The sequence below is a fragment of the Sinocyclocheilus grahami genome, unplaced genomic scaffold, assembly GCF_001515645.1.
Source record: "Sinocyclocheilus grahami isolate Dianchi unplaced genomic scaffold, SAMN03320097.WGS_v1.1 scaffold134.1, whole genome shotgun sequence".
Classification (NCBI taxonomy): domain Eukaryota; kingdom Metazoa; phylum Chordata; class Actinopteri; order Cypriniformes; family Cyprinidae; genus Sinocyclocheilus; species Sinocyclocheilus grahami.
In genome coordinates, this window is record NW_015505313.1 from 3,301,574 (window position 1) to 3,323,309 (window position 21,736).

The 21,736-nt window shown below is 37.3% G+C and overlaps 1 protein-coding gene across 1 annotated transcript; it reads left to right on the top strand.

Annotated features, from left to right (window-relative positions):
• Window positions 1-1,283: 1,283 nt before the first annotated feature.
• On the top strand, window positions 1,284-20,132 carry LOC107590943 (NHS-like protein 1). The gene is made up of 8 exons (XM_016279903.1): window positions 1,284-1,338; window positions 7,333-7,460; window positions 8,640-8,826; window positions 10,787-10,918; window positions 12,025-14,986; window positions 15,427-15,632; window positions 16,332-16,455; window positions 18,401-20,132. Exons 1-8 carry the CDS (start codon window positions 1,284-1,286, stop codon window positions 18,999-19,001), a joined length of 4,395 nt encoding a protein of 1,464 aa, XP_016135389.1. The 3' UTR covers window positions 19,002-20,132.
• The last annotated feature ends 1,604 nt before the right edge of the window (window positions 20,133-21,736 follow it).

Below are 21,736 nucleotides of genomic sequence, written 5' to 3' on the forward strand. Positions count from 1 at the left end.
AATTTTGAAATGTTGCATAATATTTATTCAGATACGCCCAAAATAAAGTAAAGTGGTGTCAAATTCCAGTAAATTGGAATTTGACAAAAGGGAGAACTACCAAATCAGTTTATTAGTGGGAAAAGGGCAATTAACATTTTTACCACTGTTGTACAAAACTGTTACAGCATACTTCAGATTTTTGTAGCCTATTCTTATTCATAAAGTGCAAAAAGCAGGGAGAGACATTTGCTGTGCCACTGAGTGGTCGTCACGCTCTATATGATGGTAGCCGCGTTGGATCAGTGTCAATGCATCATGGCCATCTGTGTGTCATCTGAGTGTGCTATGATGAACAGAGGGCTCTAATTTACAGCACCGCTGATTGGCACACCATGCTTGTTAGATACCAGGTCTAATTGTCCTTTGCTCAAGAAACCCAACTTGAAGGTCTGAATACTTAATGTGTCTTCTCTGCCCCAAAGGTTCACTGTATGTCAAAGGCATAAAGTGATATCGCAAACCCACAGCTGTGAGTCATGTGCACTGAATCCAAATGTAGTTCTGACCAACCTCACGTGTGAAAATGCTGAGTGGCCGTTCACAGTTCATTAGAAAGAAAAAAAATGGAGCAAGGAGGAGAAAGAAACTTACACTTGCTTCAACACTAATGAAATACTGCAGCAATGAGCCCCTAAATAAGAGCTGGGTGGGTGACCACCACCTTAATCTCTGCTGAATGCCCTAGGATCCTTTTCAAACTCAAAAGCTCAAAAGCCCCAGCTCAAAAGAAAAAGGACAGAGCGAAAGGAGGAGTGGAAGGGGCTGCAGCAGTGTAGAGAAACACAATAGGCTGATTGTCAGTGATCCATAGTGTATGGCACGGATCCAAGTTTGTTATACCTCCACAGCTTTAAAGGCAAGGTGAGAGAGACTTAAACCTATGCAATGCGACAGAGAGACATGCACTACAGCTAAAGACACTAGGGGAGGAGAGACGCACAATTGATGAGCAGAGGAAGGCGGATGCAGAAAGAGAGAGAGTACAACTCAAACAGCAACTGAATATCCTCTGGGGTGGGCAAATGTATGTGAGAGAGAGTGATAGAGAAAGAGAGAGAGAGGTAGAAGAGGAGGGGGAGTGTTGCATGCTGTGCCAGTCAGCGTAAAATGAGTAAAGAGAGAGTGTCGTATAGGTAGTGGCAGGTTTTTTCCCCCTTTCTCTTCCTCACACTCACTCGCTCTGATGGTGGACTAATATATCCTTATGCGCACATCTCTCAGGGGATCGATCACCCGTCACAATGGTGTTCATCTCGACCACTCTTAAATCTGTCATTAAGTACTTCAAAAAGAAGGGTAAGCTCCTCTTATCATGTACAGTATTGGTTTTGGTTGATCTTATCACACGTGCATCTCAAGGTCAAGTAGACTGAAGTAGTTTGGGGTGTGGGGTTATTCATCACTGCTGCTGTGGGTTGCTTGTATCTGATTCGGAGCGCGTGCTGCATTTGTTCGTGAGTTTCTTTTTATAGCGGGGCATCGAACTCCTTATGTGACCTTGTACTGCAACTTTGAGTGATTCTTTTTGTATTGGTGATGTAATGCAATGATGCCCTGTTATGTTCATATTTTCTATAATAAATAAAAACAATCTATAAATATTTTAAATAACACATTTATTATATGCATTAAATAAAATTTACAACTATAAAAATTTAAGTATAATCAGATTATATATACATATATAATCAGCATATATATATATTTCAGTTAAATTAAATACAAATATTGTAATATTATAATAATCAGATTATATATACATATATAATCAGCATATATATATATATATATATATATATATATATATATAAAAATAGATCAAATTTAATTATATATATATATATATATATATATATATATTAGGGTTGTCAGTCGATAACATTTTTTATCTAACTAATTACAGGGTGCTGCGAAGTATGGAACCTAGAAGAAGATAATTTGAGAAACATCTCAGTATTTTTTGTTCATGCAATGAAAGTCACTAGTGACCAAAACAGCTTAGTTACAAACAGTATTCAAAATACCTTCTTTTATGCTGTGCAAAAGAAAGTAAGTCGTTCAGGTTTGAAACAACATGAGGGTGAGTAAATGATGACAGCATTTATTTATTAATTTATTTTTGGTTAACTATCCCTTCAATGTTTTTTTAAGTAAATTAAATGATACTAGAAGAAACTAAAACTACCAGCAGGTGGTGGTAAATGTCTTTATGAGTCGATTCGTTCAAATGGCTGATTCATTCAGGAATGAAGTAAATGGCTCTCTTTATGGATGGCCTTTGAATCGTTGGTTCACATGATTCGTTCAAAACGCGGATTCATTCACCGCTGTGTTGCTCGGAGATGCGCACAACAGTTCTGGTGTGGCTTTTTAGGTAATATTTTCGTTGGCAAAATTGAACAAAAACACACAATGTTGTGTTTAAAATATAGCACAATATTAATTTCTTATTTACTGAACTGTTGTATAAAATCCCATTTGCACTCGTGTTCTTCGTGACAAAAACAGCACTCGTGTGATATTGCTCTTGCTGCTGGTATGATATCGCTTAATTAGATTAATTAATCGCAGCACCCTGTAATTAATTAGATAAAAAAAATTATTTGACAGCCCTAATATATATATATATATATATATATATATATATAAGCTATGCATATACATTCTCAAATTATATTTCAGTTAAATTAATATTTGAATCTTATTTAGTTTATATTAATAATAATTATATCAATATGATTTTTTTTTTTGTTATATTAAATGCTGGTTTGGTATGAGACAATGGTAGATTATATATATATATATATATGACAACATTACTGATGCATGCTATAAATATACATTTAAGTTTAGATTACACTTATACTGTACTTGTTTACATATTTGAATTAGCCTTAGAGTATATTCCAACAGAATCATTGACGTTTTGGTGGATTAGTGAATTCTACCTTCATGTATTTTCAGCTCATGACTTAGTACTCTCGCATGACCTCTTGCACTTGAGGAAACTATTATTGTGAATAATCTATAATCACTGACATACTTTTTATATGGAAAAATGCATTGATAAGACTGACCTGGTTAATCTTACCCGGAGGGTCTTGGCATAATTGATCGTTTAATCTGGGTTGTCAAGGCACCAGCCAGAGACAAGCATGTCTCCAGTGTCTTTAGACGCAGTGGTGCAGAAGTGTTTGATTGGCCCGGCCCCTCATGCAGTTTTTCATGTGTTCTCTCTGAGGGAGCCTAAGAGACTGCACATGACTGCAGCTCCCAAATCTTATATGCCCAGCGGCTGCAGCCAAAGGCAGAGTTTTTCTTTCTGTCTGAATTATATCTTCTCCTGCTGACATCTGGATTGAGTTGATTAGCATTAAAACTAATTTTAAAATTCTGGCTCATACTGATAAGCCAATAATTAATTTGTTGTTATGGCTAGTATGATCATTTTGTACTATTTTATGTAAAGTATATAAATAAATAAGAATGAATGCTAAAAGTAGGCATCATTATAATTGAAAATCTAAAGGTTGAATTTTCATTTTGAGACTAACTAATGTATTAGTATTTTTAAACATTATCTTTGAGTGTTAAATGACGGTAAAAAATATCACTAATATCAGCCAGGTAGCTAGCTGTATTTGCACCCCTAAATAGTTCTAAAAGACCATTTTATTCAGGTATTTCCATTGAAAAGATGCTTCACCACAAAGACTTTGCTGCCCATAGTCTACCAGTTAAACCAACACTAACTAACATAAGCCAACCTGATATGCGTGAGAAGTAAAACTGTACAGTACATTAAATGACGTAAGATCACACATGAGCAGAATTATCCTGTATCTTGCTCTCCCTTTGGCTGTACTGTAGGTTGTTGCAGATGTCATTTCCAGCCAAAATACAATGCAAGACTCTGAATTGCAGACAGGTCCAGATATTTAGCCTGCTAAATATGTCTCAGGCATAGGCAACGCTGATAATTCACACTATGTGATCTTCACTCACGTGAAGGAGCACATTTGCCTCAGATTTTGGGCTTTTGTCTGTGATCTCCAGAAAAATATGTTGGCAGGTAAATAATCGGGCCTAAAATCATGTATTGTGTACCTCGCATTAACTGAGTTGTAATGAGCTGATAATCTGAATCAAGTGTGTTAATAATAAACATACCAAAATATGCATCACAATGAAAACCAATGTTTTAGACTACTCTAATACAGGATTTCAAAAATCTTCAAAATCTTATTGCCATTAAATGTTAACTTAATAAAGGTTTTGACAATAGTAACAATACAATGCAAAGGAAGCATTAGTAGGGATACATTGATGTTTTCAAAGGTGAACATGGCCCTCAGCATCCAAGTATGGGCTAAAGGGTCAGTGGGTCTACTTTCAAATGCAATCTCACTGCAAAACTCCAAAAAGTTTTTGCACAGGAGCACATACCACAAATTGTCTCCAATATACTATAAATAAATGCATGTCCTCTCCATGATTTTGGAGAGATGTTTGACAAAGTGGTTTAAAATATGAGCCAATAACCAAATTATTCCATTAAGTATATAGCACTTAATGTCTATGTCCATTAGTTCCACTTAAGTATATTTCACATACTGAAAGTAAAATGGATTGTGAATCATGTTTCTCGTCGACTTTACAATCTCTATGTTTCTGAATCTTCTAAGTTTTGTGTCTTTGCCTGTTTTTTTGGTTCATGTTACCTTGCATCAATACACTCTCCACAGGGATTTTTAAATACCTTCCTGAAGCAGCTTCACTAGAGCCTAATGGCAGATGTCCTCGTCATTTGACCTTCTGCTGCACTTGGGTATATTGTCCTATTCCAGTGAACAACATCACTTCCCTTTGTATCTGGAAACCAGATACATTTTACTTTCATGACTCTTCTTAAATTTTCTCATTTGACCTTGCTATTGCCTAAATAACTAGTCCTCTGAGGTGCTCTGGAATGCTAATGTACTGGTGCATGTTTGTGAGCTGTCTTGGCTCCAGCGGGGGCAGCAGGTGGCACACCAAATGTCTGTTTTCCACTTTTTCCCAGTGAGCTTTGGCAGGGTCATGGCTGTTGTCTGTCTGTTTGTTATAATTGTGAATTAAATATATAATTTTTTTTAATTTAATTTGCATTCATCAACCACCCACATCACATTTTCTGAATGTTTTTCCCCTCACTCTATGAATCACAATGCAGCAATTAAGAGTCGACTGCAGGCACTGCAGCTGTACAACTTTTTTATTGAAAATATAGGTTTTGATAACCAATTGGTCCCTTTGCAACAATCAGGTACTGTCATCCATTGATACCTTCACCCTCATGTCATTCCAAAACTGTAAAACATTCTTCCTTACAATGAAGCTCAAAACAAAATTAGATGTTTTGTTAAATGTTCATATGACAGAAGAAAGTCATACCAGTTTGTATTGACTTAAAGTTGAATAAATTATGGCAGAATTTTAATTTTTGCCTGATCTATTCCTTTAACCCCTTCTTAGATGGTAGACAAAGCTGCTTTTAGAAACATGGAGTAATTGTTATGGGCACTAAACTGTGTTTTTGTCCGTGTTGCCTGCAGTAAGATGAGAAGTGAGAGGTAAAGTGAAAGGTTTGAAGTTGAGTCCTCTTAAGGATTATACTCTCTCTCTTTCACTCTGTCTATCCTTCACTCTTTGAGCTACTAACATATTAAACTGTATTAGCCTCTACTCACTCATCACAGCTCAAAATGCACAGCTAATTATAATTATTGACTCCAGTAGAGTTTTTACTGATTAGCACGTTGTGGAGTAATATTATACACCTCCTAAAACATACCAACACTCCTATATACTATAATAATGTGCTTCTCATAATACGCAGCATGAGAAACACGGCTTATTTCTGGGTTAAGTTATGTGCTTTATAATTCATGTAATCTAAATGAATCTCTTGCCTCTGTCCAGCATATGTGTGAGACATATTAATATACATTAAGAATGCAGGCCAAGCTGTTCCTACTTGCATTATATGTTGTTTGCAGGCTTGCTGACATTGCAGGTTTGTGTTACTGAACTGTCTAATCACCTGGTCAGTGCACAGTCTACATATAAGATTATCACCATCCTCTATGCATTATTAATTTCTTCTACTCTCATTCTTTTAACAGAGAGTTTTACATTGAATTCATATTTATTTACAGTATGTAGTACCTGAAATTGAATTTGTTTGGAAAAAAATAGCAATCAGTTTATATCCTGAAGTAATCCGTTTCTCTCACTAGGACTTCTTAAATGAAAATACAGAAAGCGAATGTAGGACTGAAGATTTGCTTTGCTTACATTTTATAGATTATAAGACAGTAACCAACTGAGATATTGTGCATTTTGTGCAAACTGCAAGCTACGCTGGATAAGGCACCATGTTTTATCATGTGCTACTGCAGGAAGATTAGTGATTACATTGAGTTCTGCATAAAGACAGAAGAGAGAGAGAGCGAGAAAGGGAGAGAGAGAATAGCTAATAGTGTTTCTCAGCAGGCACTCATTATGAAGGTGCCAGAGGAGGTGATCAGCTGAAATAGATGGATATGTCAGTGGCATTAGGTGGAGGTGGAGACCCCCACTCTGCAGGCCATCCATAACCCAACAGTCAGTTCTGACATATTCAGGTTGAACTCTACAGTAAAACATATCCTACAAAAGAAAGAAGTCCTACAGTAAAAACAGACACTACTCTTTTATTTGGCTGGAGCTCTTAGTGACAAAAATCTATCTATCTATCTATCTATCTATCTATCTATCTATCTATCTATCTATCTATCTATCTATCTATCTATCTATCTATCTATCTATCTATCTATCTATCTATCTATCTATCTATCTATCTATCTATCTATCTATCTATCTATCTGCTTATCTGGATGCATTCTGTGCTGGCTAAAAATACTCTTTTTCATTCTCATTTGTTCTCAAAAACAGTTATGTGTTTCATTTATTTAAATTATGTAGTCCTTCCACTTACAGAACATGTGGACTGCAGCTGTTTTTTCTAAGAAATATTTTTTACTTTTATTGCTTCATTTAGTTCTCCACAGGGCGATTTTTGGAAATAAATATTTTATTTTATAGCCTCTTTGATTAATAAAATATTAGTTTGAGCTGCCTGTGCACAACAATGTAGCATGAATTGATGTTTAAATTCTTGCTATGGGCCTGTGATCTGTTTAATACTCTTTACAAACTCATGAACACTACAAATTGTTAATGATTGGATGGTTATGTTTACCTCTCCAGAATGTGACAAGCTCAGGAAAGATGGATTCCGCAGTTCCCAGTACTACTCCCAAAGCCCTGCCTTCTCTGCAACCAGCCTTTGTGAAAATGTTCACCTGGATGAGGAGAAGACAGAGAAGAAAAAGAAGGTAAACCTAACCTTAAACACAAATTTAATGCAATTTAATGCAACAAACATGCATGCTGCTGCTAGAAAAACAACTTTATTTTGTTTGGCTATGCAATATGTCATGCCATTTATAATCAATTTCACCATTTTATCACCAAAATCCTGGTGATCCTTTTGGTTATGTAGTCCAATAATTGATTAACTGTTATACTGTATTATAATGAGAGCTAATGTATGCTCATATGTGCATAAAACAGACAAAGGCCCAGTTTTCTCCTAAATACTCAACATGAAGACATGATTTGGGTCACTTTGTTTGCACTGCCCCCTAGTGGTTGTTTGCATGCTATCAGTGTAGTCCAGCACTAAAATCAACGAGTAGAAATAGAAAATATTTATTCCACAATCTGTTATCCTAAATAAAGGTAATGTCTCACTTCACTTGATGTTGTTTTGTTCTTTTATTTTCAATTTTTCTTTCCTCTCACCAAGCGGTTTAAAGTCCTAGACTGCCTATCACAGTCTTGCCTCTCTCTCTGCTGTCATTTGAGATCTTGGAAAAGAAAGGTACCGCTCTCACTGCAGTTGCTAGTCAGTGGTAGCGCTGTGCTTTGTGAAAGGTGGCTTCAGATCCTAACAAGTCCTCATAGCATCTTCATAAACAACCTACTAGTGCAAGTCACCCGCCGTGAGCGTGTTTTCACCTCAAAGACTTAGAGACATTGAGTATGGTAGATTACACAAATTAGACATTAATACATAATTAGATTGTGTATTTCCCTCAAGCAGTCTTGCAAATTTATGAGAACTGGTTATGCAAAGCAGGACAAAAGAATCAAAGTTGTCTCTTTGCCAAAAAATTTAAAAAAATTAAATAAAAGAGTACCGAGACACATTATGGTTGAATACACTGACTGTAACACTGATCTCAAATTAGCATGAATAATTTAGAGAGTAGCTCTCCTCCATTCAGGGCTCCCCAGGGCTTATTGCTCAGAGAAATATTTCAGTCACACGACGTTACTGGAGGGAAATGCACTTCAAGAGTCTTTTTTACTTTGCTCTTTTTGGAAAGCACTTAACTGAATTAACAATAGAAATGACCAAATATCAGACAATACCTATCCCTGGGAATTGGCTAGGCTATCATTCACCGAAGCCTGACCTCATTAAATCAGTCTGTTTGTGTTGTGTTCAGGCTTCAGAGTCACCTAATGAAGAGGAGAAGCTTGTGTACTCAATGCCGCCTCAGACCCCTCTGCTGGAAGATGACATGGACATCCAGAGAAGCTGGACCAGCTGTTTGCCTTTGCCCACTCCTGAGGAGAAGATGAAACTACAGGCCCAGTCGGTGGCCACTGATATCATTCCCATCAACATTACAGGTACATCCGTTGTTAAATCATGAAATATCACTTGTAATAATCTTGAAGTTTTTAGAGCAGTGGCCTTAACTATTCTGTTGTTAATCACATATCTTTTCAGTAAACAGTTATTTTGGACAGTGGGATAATAATAATTTTAGTAGGTTCCTAGAATTATTTCAGTTATTTTCAGCTACAATTAGGGATGCGCCAATATTAAAACTCGGGTCAATAATCCTTTTCACATTATAATAAGTAATATGGATTTTCATTTGAGATCTGCATAAAATGACGGCAAAGGTAATCTAAATGTAAAAATAGGGAAAATGAGCCAATGCTGGCACACACACACACACATGTATATATATACAGGGGCGTAGCCATCATTTCAGAAGTGAGGGGGACAGAAATGTTATATATATATATATATACACACTAAAAAATGCTGGGTTGTTTCAACCCAACTTTGGGTCAAACATGGACTAACCCAACAGTTGGGTTAAATTTTTACATTAGTCCATATTTGACCCAAAGTTGGGTTGAAACAACCCAGCATTTTTTAGAGTATATATATATATATATATATATATACTTTTAAGATTTGATCCAATAATTGATAACTAGTTCTTTAAATAATGGAGAAGTCTGGGATCTTTGTAAAACTCAGAAAGGTTCTTCAGTGGAATTAAACTGTAAATGCTGCTCAAGAAACCTTTTTTAATTATTATTATTATTATTATCAATATTTAAAACCGTTGAGTCATTTTTTTCAGGATTCTTTGATGAATAGAAAAATCCAAAGATCAGCATTTATGTGAAATTAAAAGCTTTTGTAACATTATACACTATACCATTCAAAGCTTAGAGTCAGTATAATTAAAAAAAAATTTTTTTTTAAAGAAATTATAGAAATGAACACTTTTATTTAGTAAGGATGCTTTAAATGGATCAAAAGTGATGATAAATACATTTATATAATGCTACAAAATATTTATATTTCAGATAGCCTAAATGCGGTTCTTCTGAACTTTCTATTCATCAAAGAAACCTGAAAAAATTATACTCAGCTGTTTTCAACATCATAATAATAATAAATGTTTTTTTGAGCAGCAAATCAGAATGATTTCTGAAGGATCGTGTGACTGGAGTAATGATGCTAAAAATTTAGCTTTGAAATCACAATAAATTACATTTTAAAATATATTCAAATAAAAAATATAAAAAGTTTTGCTGTACTTTGGATCAAATAAATGCAGGCTTGGTGAACAGAAGAGACTTCTTTAAAAAACATTAAAAATATTACTCTTCAAAAACTTTTGACTGGCAGTGTATAGGCAACTTTAATTTTTCTCTAATTTCTAGCTTTTAATTGGCTTAGAAATCAGATAACTGCTGGACAATAACCAATAATAATGATTTGTTTACATACTAAAAACACTTTTTTATCACATAATAAGGCAGAATAGTTTCTATACTGTAATACATGCTATGTCAGTTAGCACTGCATTGTTTATATACTTTATTTATTACCTGGAGATGACTTGACAAACACAAATAAACCATATATTGTCGCAATCGTATGTTTAATGTCTTCATATTTCCAAACGTTTCTGTTTTTCTGTGAAAACAACTTTTTTCGCTTTTGTCCACGACTTTCTGCGCGAGAGCGCCCTCCGGCTTCGAGTATGAATGAAACATACACTGCACAGTGTTTAGCGCTCTGCTGTCTATCAGTGCACATCAGATTATGCACAGACTATCCTGTCTCTTTTAATTTAAATCTATATTTATTCACACCGGCTATACCGGCAAAACCTCTATGCGAACACACTGATGAATTAAAGAAATCTGTCTGTATTATTTGTAGATATATCTTGCCTTTTATTTGATGATATTGCGTGCATCCCTAACTGCAATGTAGTGTCTCCGCATGAGGCATGCCATTAATAAACACTGGTTTTCTCTGTTGTTACATCTTTAGGTGAGAACTTTGACCGTCAGGCCAGTTTCCGTCGCTCTGCAGCAAACACTGATACCATAATACGAAGACCCAAGAGGGTGCAAAGAAGAAAGACAATAGCAGGAGTTCCTGACAACATCCAGACTGAACTAGGTGTGATTCCTATTCATTGTTGCAATCCTTTACAGTACATTGCGCCACTCTCAAACAACGTAAAGGTGCATTCACTCACTTTTTTTTTTTGCAGTAATTAGAAGTTTTATACATGAAGGAATGAATATTGATTTAACAAAAATTATGTCCCCAAACCAAAAATCTGTCCAGTCATATCAGTAATCTAATAAAAGCTGTTTTATTTTACATTGAGTGTCACCTCCTAGGGGCTGGCATGACACATTGTTGGATATTTTCACTATTGGAAATGCATTTACCTAAATGTATTACTTCAGAGTTATGTGCCCTCTAGAAGCTTGCATTCTGCAAGTGAACGGCGTATTATTGTGCCATCTCAAAGAGGCACAAAATCACTTTCACAGACTTTTTCATTAACTGTTCCCTCCTAGTGGAATGACCTGCCCAAATCAATCCGAGCAGCTGAGTCCTTAACCATCGTCAAGAAACGACTAAAAGCATAAAACTAAAATCTGTTCCACCTTTATTTGACCCTCTAACTCTAGCACTTTCTATTCTACTTTAATTCTACTTTATCTATATTTATCTTCTTTTTTTTATTAAAAAACAAAAAGCTTTCTATTTTTTCTATTCTATCTACTTGTTTTTCTTTGTGTGTGTGTGTGTGTGTTCTGCTTAATGACTAAATGTAAATGTAATGTAAAATGCATTAATCTGACTGCTAGTATAGAATTTGTGCAATGGCATTGGTACGTAAAAAAGTTTTCTTTTTCAGCATGATTCTGTGTTTATGTCACTAGGTGTTAGTGTGGTCCAAGATGACTGCCATGTTAACGCAAAATAAGGATAAAATTATTGAATGCATCTTTAAGTACATGTTGGAACCTTAAGTTAGATTTATATATTTTTAAATCTGAATTATTATTTCACTGATTTTAGTTAATTATTATTTATTTTACTGATTATTATTTATATTATACTATATCCTGTTTATTTAATTACCATATTCTAACTACAATAATTTATAAATATATATATATATATATATATATATAATCATTAAGAAAGACAATCATGTGCAAACATACACCATATATCTATAATTCCCATTCCTTATTTTCTTACAGCAAGTAAAGAACAAGATGACAGAATTCCCTCGATGTGCATGGCAGATCAGTACTCCACCCTCAGTCGAGCAGGAAGCGTAAACTCCACCCTGAGACGCTTAGACACCCGTGACTCCAGTTGCCAAACAGAAGAAGTGAAGATTGTTCCTCCCTCAGTACGTAGAATCAGAGCACAGAGAGGCCACGGAATTGCCGCCCAAATGGCCAGCGTCTCATCCTCAAGCAGCATTTCCACCATGAGTGAATGTAATGGTATTAGTTACACTCAGCTTAATGACAGTGATCAGAGCTTTCACAGTTTGCCACGCCAAGGTTCTCACATCTCGCATCAACACTGTGAACCAAAGTACACCAGCTCCCCCTACAGGATAAATTCTGGCTCTACAAGCTCCTTGTCCTACCAGTTTGACATGCAGCATGGTTCTTCATCGTCACTGCATATGCTCTCCGATTCCAGAAGCAGTACATTAAACAGCCCCAAACTTGCCGAAAATCCAAATTACCAAGGCTCTGATCAAAATAATAGCCCAAGCTTGTTCAGTCTCAGTGGTGCACTACAGAACTCCATTGTTTACGGACACAAAAGAACAGAGGATAACCAGATGCAATCACCTCATTCTTTAGCCCAGTTGCTTAGTACTGCTGATGCCTCATTGTCGGCTGTCTCCTCCTGCTACGAATCCACAACCTCCCTCTGTACAGGCATCCATACAGAGACTGAGTCCCAGTGCAGCACACTTGATGGCAGAAACTGCGGCAGTCGTAACTGTGTCCGCAGGGATTCCAACTTCTCAGAGAGCAGCAATCAAAGCTGCAGCACTCTAACCACTGACCAGTGGACGTATGAAGTTTCTCCAAAGGACAATGTCACATCAAGTTGCTCCTCACCTGTCAGCCATATATACAACAGTGAGGAACATTCTCCCAGCAAGACGGACTCAAGCTCATTGTTCTCTGTTGACAATGAAGGCTACTACACCTCCATGCGCATGGACTCCGGTTTGAAGTCGCATAGTCATGACTCCATCAGTAAAGCGGGAGATGCAAGGCACAGTTTGTATGAGTGCAAGGACCACCACAGTCAAGGGGATCGTGCAAGTCTGCACAGCAACCGCTCCCTGACTCGCAGCATTTCCCTGCGGAAAGCCAAGAAGCCCCCACTCCCTCCAGCGAGAACTGATTCCTTAAGGCGCAAACCTCAGAGGAAGACTCACCACAATGGTTCGGTCCTTAGTGAGCAGTTGATCTCCAGTCTCCAGCAATCCTTAGAGCTTAACCTAAAAACTTGCTCTGAACAGGCACCCTGCAGTGGGTTTGAAGACCCTTGGGTACTCCGACCCAGAAGCCAGAGCACCATAAGTGCAGCAAGCAGTGGAATGTCTGCAGCAACTGCTGTTTGTCCGGTCACACCTACACACAGTGATAGCAGCAGTCAGCGCTCAGACTATGCAGAGTCCTGGGACTTCTACATGGACTACCAAGGTCCACTGTCTGACCAGGGTCTCTCCTCCCAATTCACAAGATCTGCTAGCACTGAGGAGAATCAAGTAATCATGGGCAATGCACCCTACAACATCGGATTCCCATCGTCCCACTGCACCAGTAGTGGGATTCAGTCAAAACTGGCCTCATCACCTGACAAGGTTCATCGCCTGACGTCACCATCAAGTGGTTATTCAAGTCAGTCCAACACTCCGACTGCAGGCACCCCAGTTACTTCATTAATAAGAGCAAAATCTCCTGCAGGGAGGCTGAAACCAAAAGTGCCTGAAAGAAAGTCCTCCCTGCGGTCTTCTGTGTCTTCCTCCTCTACATCCTTGTCCTCTAACACCTCAGATTCCATCAGAAACATACCGCTACCTCCACCTTTACCTGACATGACCATTACATCATGTCAATCACCCAGTCCCGCTTCTTGCTCTCCAACAGCAGCTATGGTAGACTCAACCTCACCTCTTCCTTTTCTGCCTGACTTATCCTCTGACTTGGAAGAGAGACATAATTCACTTTCAGATTCATCCACAACATCTGAAAAGTGTGACACTGTTGATTTCCCCCCTCCCCCACCAAAGGTTTCTGAATCTCTGTCAAGCAATGAAGGTACAAATAGTCCTCCACCTCCTTCACTTCTTCCTCCCAAACCTTCACTGTGCATTCCATCTCCTCCTCCTCCTCCTCCTCCTCCACCTCCTCCATCATTACTTGAGATGAGTCTTCAAACAGCAGCCATTTTGAACACAGAGAGTTGTCTGACATTTAAGAAGGCTGTGAAAATTGAAAAAGCACTTAACATCAACCACACTGGAGAGCAAGAGAAGACTCAGAGACCAATAATCACTGCCCAAGCTCTTCAGTTGGTGCAGCTAAGACCTGTTAAGCTCAAGCAAATAGAAGATATTTTTACAGCAGTCAGTTTTGATGATTTTGATGACCAAGCACATAACCATTCTGAAACAAACTCAGGAAAGTCCTTGGAAAGAGAAACTACAGAACAAACATGGACTTCCATCTGTGTTAGTCAGTCAGAAAATGGTATGGGTACATCTGAACATGAATATTTAGTTAACCGATTTCTTCAGGCATCAACTGGCTCTTTACATCCTGGCACAGATGAACATGTCAGCAATACTGGTCAGAATGTTTTAGTGCACCTTTCTGAGACATCTCCAGTTTTATCTTCCCATGAGCTTCTGCAATGCACAAACTCCTCAGCTTCTTCTCAAAGTTCTCAGCTGAAACAGAAGCCTCCTATATCACCTAAGAAACCCAGTCTTTCCCTTATTATACCACCCATTATGCGCCTACCTGTCTCTCATGGACTCGAGCTTCAACAGGTTCATGAAGCACAAGAAATACTTGAGTCAGGGCAACTGAATGGCACATCCTCGACAAATGCAGTTAATTTGCAAGCAATTCCTTTGGACCTTGAGGTTGAGGAAGAGAGTGACTCAGACTCTTCAACCCCTGTGGTGAAAAGCAGACTGTCTCTCAGCAGTGAGTTGTCATCAGATTTCTTCAGGCATCAACTGGCTCTTTACATCCTGGCACAGATGAACATGTCAGCAATACTGGTCAGAATGTTTTAGTGCACCTTTCTGAGACATCTCCAGTTGTATCTTCCCATGAGCTTCTGCAATGCACAAACTCCTCAGCTTCTTCTCAAAGTTCTCAGCTGAAACAGAAGCCTCCTATATCACCTAAGAAACCCAGTCTTTCCCTTATTATACCACCCATTATGCGCCTACCTGTCTCTCATGGACTCGAGCTTCAACAGGTTCATGAAGCACAAGAAATACTTGAGTCAGGGCAACTGAATGGCACATCCTCGACAAATGCAGTTAATTTGCAAGCAATTCCTTTGGACCTTGAGGTTGAGGAAGAGAGTGACTCAGACTCTTCAACCCCTGTGGTGAAAAGCAGACTGTCTCTCAGCAGTGAGTTGTCATCAAGCAGTCTGCAAGACCTGCATCTCTCTGATCTTCATGAGCATGACCTCGGCCTGAGTGATAAGGACTTTGGGCTCTGTGATGATAAAAGTACATCAGATGATGGTTCAAGCAACAGCTCGGGATCCATCAACTTTAAAGAGGACGAACAAGAGGAAAATGGTAAGGGCGTCTATTATTACTTGCCTAAAAGAGAGAAAGTTTATGTGTATGGAGGATCATTTTAGTGTGTCAACCAATGATTGTGCCATTTGATCATGCATTTAAATTTACTATCAGAGTTGTATCCATCTGCAAAGCTGCATTTTTGTTGCATGAATTACTAGATAATATTATTTTTATTAGGTTATACGTTCTGTATTTCATAGCCTCAATGATCATTATCATCATTCTTTCTTCCGAAAAGTTAAAGTAAATTGGTTTAATATAGTTCTATCAACACCCCTCCAACCCTCATGTATCCCCCTTGTGAGTGAAGCTGAGTGGATGCTCTTCATTACCACCCACACAGGTCCTGTTTTACGTGCTACAGGAATGACTACAACTCTATGATTCTTTTTATCCGTTACATAACTAGTTACCCTTGAATCAGCTAAGAAAGTTGAATGAGAGCCCTTGAGTGTGTGATGGTTAGCGGGTTTAGACTATAATAGTCTCAAGCTTCTGCAGTGCTCACTAAAGTGCAGTTATTGCACAACAGCAGGACTACCAAAGGAGTGTGAATAATTTAAGGCGCAGAAAATGTCTGTTGCAGCATGGGTTTTATGCCTTTCTGATTTTCAGTCAGTGTAGGTTCAGTCTCCATTTTTTCTTCTCATATTGAGAGGTACAGTAAGCTGAGTGTTTGTGTGTGGGTTGTAGGTGCCGTGTTTGACTCAAGCACTGAAAGCGCATCTAGCATTAACGCTAACGGAGAGGCTGTGGGGGCGATGGTGACGCCTGTTCGTCTCCGTACTACAGAGGACCTCTTTGCTGCCATTCATAGGTAATGTGATGCTTTATTTTATTTAGCCAGTAGAGCCTGCATTATGCATAGAAGTAAAATTATATTTGGATAAATGTAAGCATAAAACTGCTGTAGGCTGTGCTTAAAAAGGTAATGAAGGTTAAAAGTTTTACTAGATCGTAATATGTACCATCACAATGGATAATTTACTTGTAAATGGATAATTTAGTTTCTCTTGCACTACTCAACATGAATCAAAGTTTTATACATTTGCATGAAAAGTATTGTATTACATTTGTATTGACCTGTAAAAACACCTGACATAATTTATTCAGGAAAGGTCAGAATATGTAATCCTCACTCATTTTGTTGTGCCAATTCATTTGAATGTGATTAGTGACCAGATCATCAAAAATAACTTTGTTTTTGTCTAATAAACAGGGTTGAGAAAAATTCAGAATTTCAGAACTGGCTAATAATTACAGGAAGAGTATTTAACTTTATCTTTTTCCCGCATATTAGACAAATGTAGCCATCAAATATATATTTTTTTATTTATGCTACAGAACATCACAAAATAAAAATACTCCAATATGTTTATAGATTTTATGTTTATGGGTTATTCAAAACTTAATGCATTATTAAAACTTATAGTCAACTCTATGTACAATTAGATTGTTACATTTTAATTAAGCTTTTAATACTTTTATTTATTTTAATGCACACAACCATGATGATAACAGATGAATCAGTCTGTGAAGCTATTCCTTCTTTCATCAGAATCAATATGAAATGAATAATAATATAATTTTTAAGAAATAATAAACTAATATAGATGTTTTCAATTTACACAAACAAATTTTTTAATTCAATTGTTTGGCTGATGCTAAGTTCTATAGAATGACTTTTAGTATCTCTTTGTATTGAAATATTACTAATTAATAATTACGACCCTGGTATTTTGGATGGTCTGGACAATGTTTATGATATCGACTTTTATGACAAGCTGGGATCTTTTAATCATTCAATTTTATTGTTATTAGAGTTGTCATTTGTTCATGCATTTGTGTTGAATAATTTGTCTAAACGTGTCATCTGGAGCAGTCTGCGTAGACAGAACATGAACATCCAATTACAGGTGTGGATTGGACTGGCAAGTAATCAAGTCTTTGGCTGGTGTTGTCTCCTTGTAGTTTGGCTAGGGTCAGATTACACCCATAATCTAGTAGCTCCCTTAAAATAATTGATCATCCTCTTTTTTTGCCCTCTCTAATCCCCAAGCTTTGCTTCACAGTGTTTGTATTGTGGTGACACACCTTTTGTTAGGTTATAAGTTAAATGTATTTCAACCAACCTGAAAATAAGCAAACAGAGCTGGGAAGATTATTCTGGTATGACTGTCATAGTGTTGTAGGACAGAACTAAAAAGCACATTATGCAGTGTTATTCTTAGAAGTTTTGTCATTATTAATTTGTGTGAATCAAAGTTTAATGCCTAGAAAGAGCTAACATCCAAGTGCTCCGATTAAACAGCCTTAAGGGAACATGATGTCCTGAATCTTAAGGAAGCATGGTGGTAGATGATTAAATGCAAAGTTATTTTCTAAGGGTATAGCAGAATACAAAAATTATTTACCATAACTCCTACAAGATAATACAAACAATAAAGTAATAAAAGTAGCACTATCTAGTTATCTGTTATCAGGTAACCTTCAAAACTGATAATCTCCAATCTCCAAACAAATTTAGTAATGTTGAATCCCTTCTAAATGATCTTTTACAACATTTTTATCTAAGTAGACAGTGGCCTCTGTTTACAGTCCTAAAACAAATGACAGTCGCACTTTCACTTATTTATAGATTTTTTTAAAAGCTACACATGGAAATTTTACACTCATGGTATCAACACCATCAACAGCTAGACATGCAGTAACCATGCCAAAGGCTTACCTGAAAACAAATCCTGCTGTCTGTTAATCCACAGGTCAAAGAGGAAGGTCCTGGGCCGTGGCGACTCTGAAGAGGAACGCTGCCGTAACTTCCTCCCTTCCCCACCTGTCACTCCAACAGGCTCTTGCCCCAGCCTAACTTTACTGCCACGTCAGACCGGCTCCATTCAGCGCAACCTGCGGCGCTCATCCACGAGCAATGACAGTTTTAAAGCTCTGCTTCTCAAGAAGGGCAGCCGCTCAGAGTCCGGCTTCCGCATGTCAGCCACTGAGATTCTCAAATGCACAGACCCCCGTTTTCAGAGGGCTAATTCAGAGCATGCACAATCTGATGGACTGTGCACCTCTCCAACAAGCAGCAGGAGAGCACATGAAGAGTGGGCACGTACAGAGGGAGCCTTGCCCCGTCTTACCGCTGGACTAACAACCCTAAAATATGGGCGTTCACGCACACCACCTTCTGCAGCCAGCAGCCGGTACAACAGCCGTAGCCGCATTCCCAGTGGACCAATGACTGCCATTTGCGAAAAAGAAGGAGAGATGGCCGAGTCTACAGACTGCTGCATTAGCGCTGAGAGTAATTTTGCCCTGCCCATATCCTCCAGCAGCACGGTCTGCGCTCAAGGCAGCAATTAGAGCTGTCAACTCAACCCTAACGGCTTGTAAAAGATAGCTGTCCATTCAATATAAAGACCGCAGAGGTCTAAACTCTGCCTGGAAGGCCATGCTTGTGCTGGCCAATAGAAGTCCCCAAGGAATAAGGGAGACGAGGGAATGGGGGAAGTACTGTAAACTGTAGTTTTGCTCTTTTACGTGAGTGAAAGTTTTATCTTTCATAAAACATTAGTGTTTTAAAAAAATGTGAAGATAACAGAGGGTTACTGGTTGTGTTGAATCGAATGTTCTTAGCTTGCTGTATGCAGGTTAATAAGGAAATGTATGTTTCCTTCTTGGTGGTAAGTTGAGGGATGAATGAATGGAAGCAGAATGTCATTGAGGGATTTTGTTTTCGAATGGTCCATGCTGATGTGTTTCTGCCTCTGTGACAATGGAAGCACCCGACCAAAGTGAGCACTTAATCTCTGAATTCACAGAACCCACATCCAGATCACATTCGTGGAAGAGGTGGTGTTAATGAAGTATTGGCATTATCAAGCATGATAAGTTTGAAGGGTGGCACATGACCGTTACAGTGAAGTTGCTAAAGAATGAGTGTGGAGATGAAATTGAGTTTTAAGAAGTGTTTAGAGGCTGATTTAAAATATGTATATTTTACGCACCTTTACATTAATTTCTTTTCAGTTGTGTCCAGCAATCTTCAGAGATGGGACTCTATCTAAACAGAAAGTTATTCAGTTAATGCAAGCCAATTCAAACTAACTAAATAGAATTGTATCTGTTTACATTATACAATAATGTTTACATTATACAATAATAATAGTTTGCTATACTTTAACAGTGTAAATAATCCAGTCTTTACAAAACATTGTTTCATTCATAGAAACTGAAAGTGTCTGTTTAGGTCTCTTTATTCTTCAAAAGCTGAGAAATTCCTTGCCTTTGTCTGTCTCACATTTGCCCAATATGTCAATTTGTACATTTTTATATTTCTTATTTCCAAAGGGAGGTACTGTTTAGTCAATTTATTTGTACTACGTGCACCTGAATGTTCCTCTTCCCATAGTACTGAACACCAGCAGAATGGTCGTAGAGAAATGGTAAAAGGCCTTGTGAGATGCAAGTGGTTCTGTGAAAGAAATAAAATATGGCATTAATCATAAACAATCACTTGTTTTCTGTGAAATATATGCATATTATTTCTGATCTACTTTATCAGAGCTTTATATTACAGCAGTGACACAGTAGGATGACACACACTCCATTGACGTCATATAGGTAATCACATCTGATTGCCATTATCCTTGCTGAGATTTACAGAACACAGACAAGGCCAAGTTCTTCCCTGGCCAAATATAGGACAGTCTGCATTCTGCTCCAGCACAAAAATGTCAATATTTACTGTGATGATGTTTTTAATTGTGAAACTACTTTATAACTATATAAAAACCTGTGAAAATTCTATGAATGGTCAGAGTATCAATAAGCGAGTTTTTAATATGGATTACCAATTTTATTTACAATATATTTATTTGGGTAATTGCACTTTAGCACATTAAACTGCATTTCAGCACATCTCAAAACGTCAGTACATGTGGGCTGTTGGCCAGTGATGCAAATAAGCTGCAGACATGTGATCTCTTACGCAATTAAATCTGCCTATACATGAAACACCCTTAGACAGAGCGATCACTGATGTTGATGGTTGTGGAGCAACTGAATCAGGGGTGTTTAATACATTTTAGCAGACGTTTCTCTTATTAGTAACGAGGGAGATTTAACATTGCTAAAACACAATTGTATTGCTATACATGCTGTGCATATTTGAACACCTGAGTTTTCAGCCTGACAAGACCCTATACTAACAGGTAAGTTATTGTACTGTACTAACTTTAACTTGAAAAACTGAGTATTTGAGGTAGCTTTAAAACAGCTAAATTCAATAGTGCAATTATCAAATGTTACTTTTTTCTAAAGTTAATTATTTCAGGTAGGATTTCTTAATCTAATAGGTAATGATGCCTTTGGGCACTTGATAAGGCTCAGTCTTTGAGATAAAAGTAACCCACTAGCCCAAACCAAAACATTTCTGTGAAACTTTTTAAATGTTTATTTAAAAAAATAAAATGTATATAATATTATAAAACATCTTAAATACTTACATTCATAACCTTTTTCGAGCCAAACTGAAAAGACTTCTGCAAAATATTCTCATTTTACATTCATACAGAATGTTTTTATAGTTATCATTTGGTTGAGGCTTACATGGGAGGATTTAAATTTTGTTCTCATCAGTCTGTATTCTGTACGCTATAAAGGCCTAGCTCAAATGTAAATTTTTTAAATAGTCTTCTTTAAAAATGTACGCTACTGACAGGTTTTAAGTTTAATTGTATTTTAATTTAAAAACATCTCTTTAAGGGACCCAATTTCTCGAAATGCGACATAACGTACAGTGCCGCCCACTAATATTGGCACCCTTGGTAAATATGAGCAAGGGTGGTTGTGAAAATAAATCTGCATTGTTTATCCTTTTGATCTTTCATTCAATAAATTTACAAAATTCTAACCTTTCATTGAAGTAAAACAATGGAAAGTGGGGGAAACTCATTTCATTATGAAATAATTTTATTTTCTCTTTATAATGTAATTTTCTCTAGTTCATGTTACCCACGGTTCAGAGACCATTCGTTCATCCAGAATCTCTCCAGATCCTTCAGAATACCAGCTCCATGTTGGTGCTTCTTCTCTTC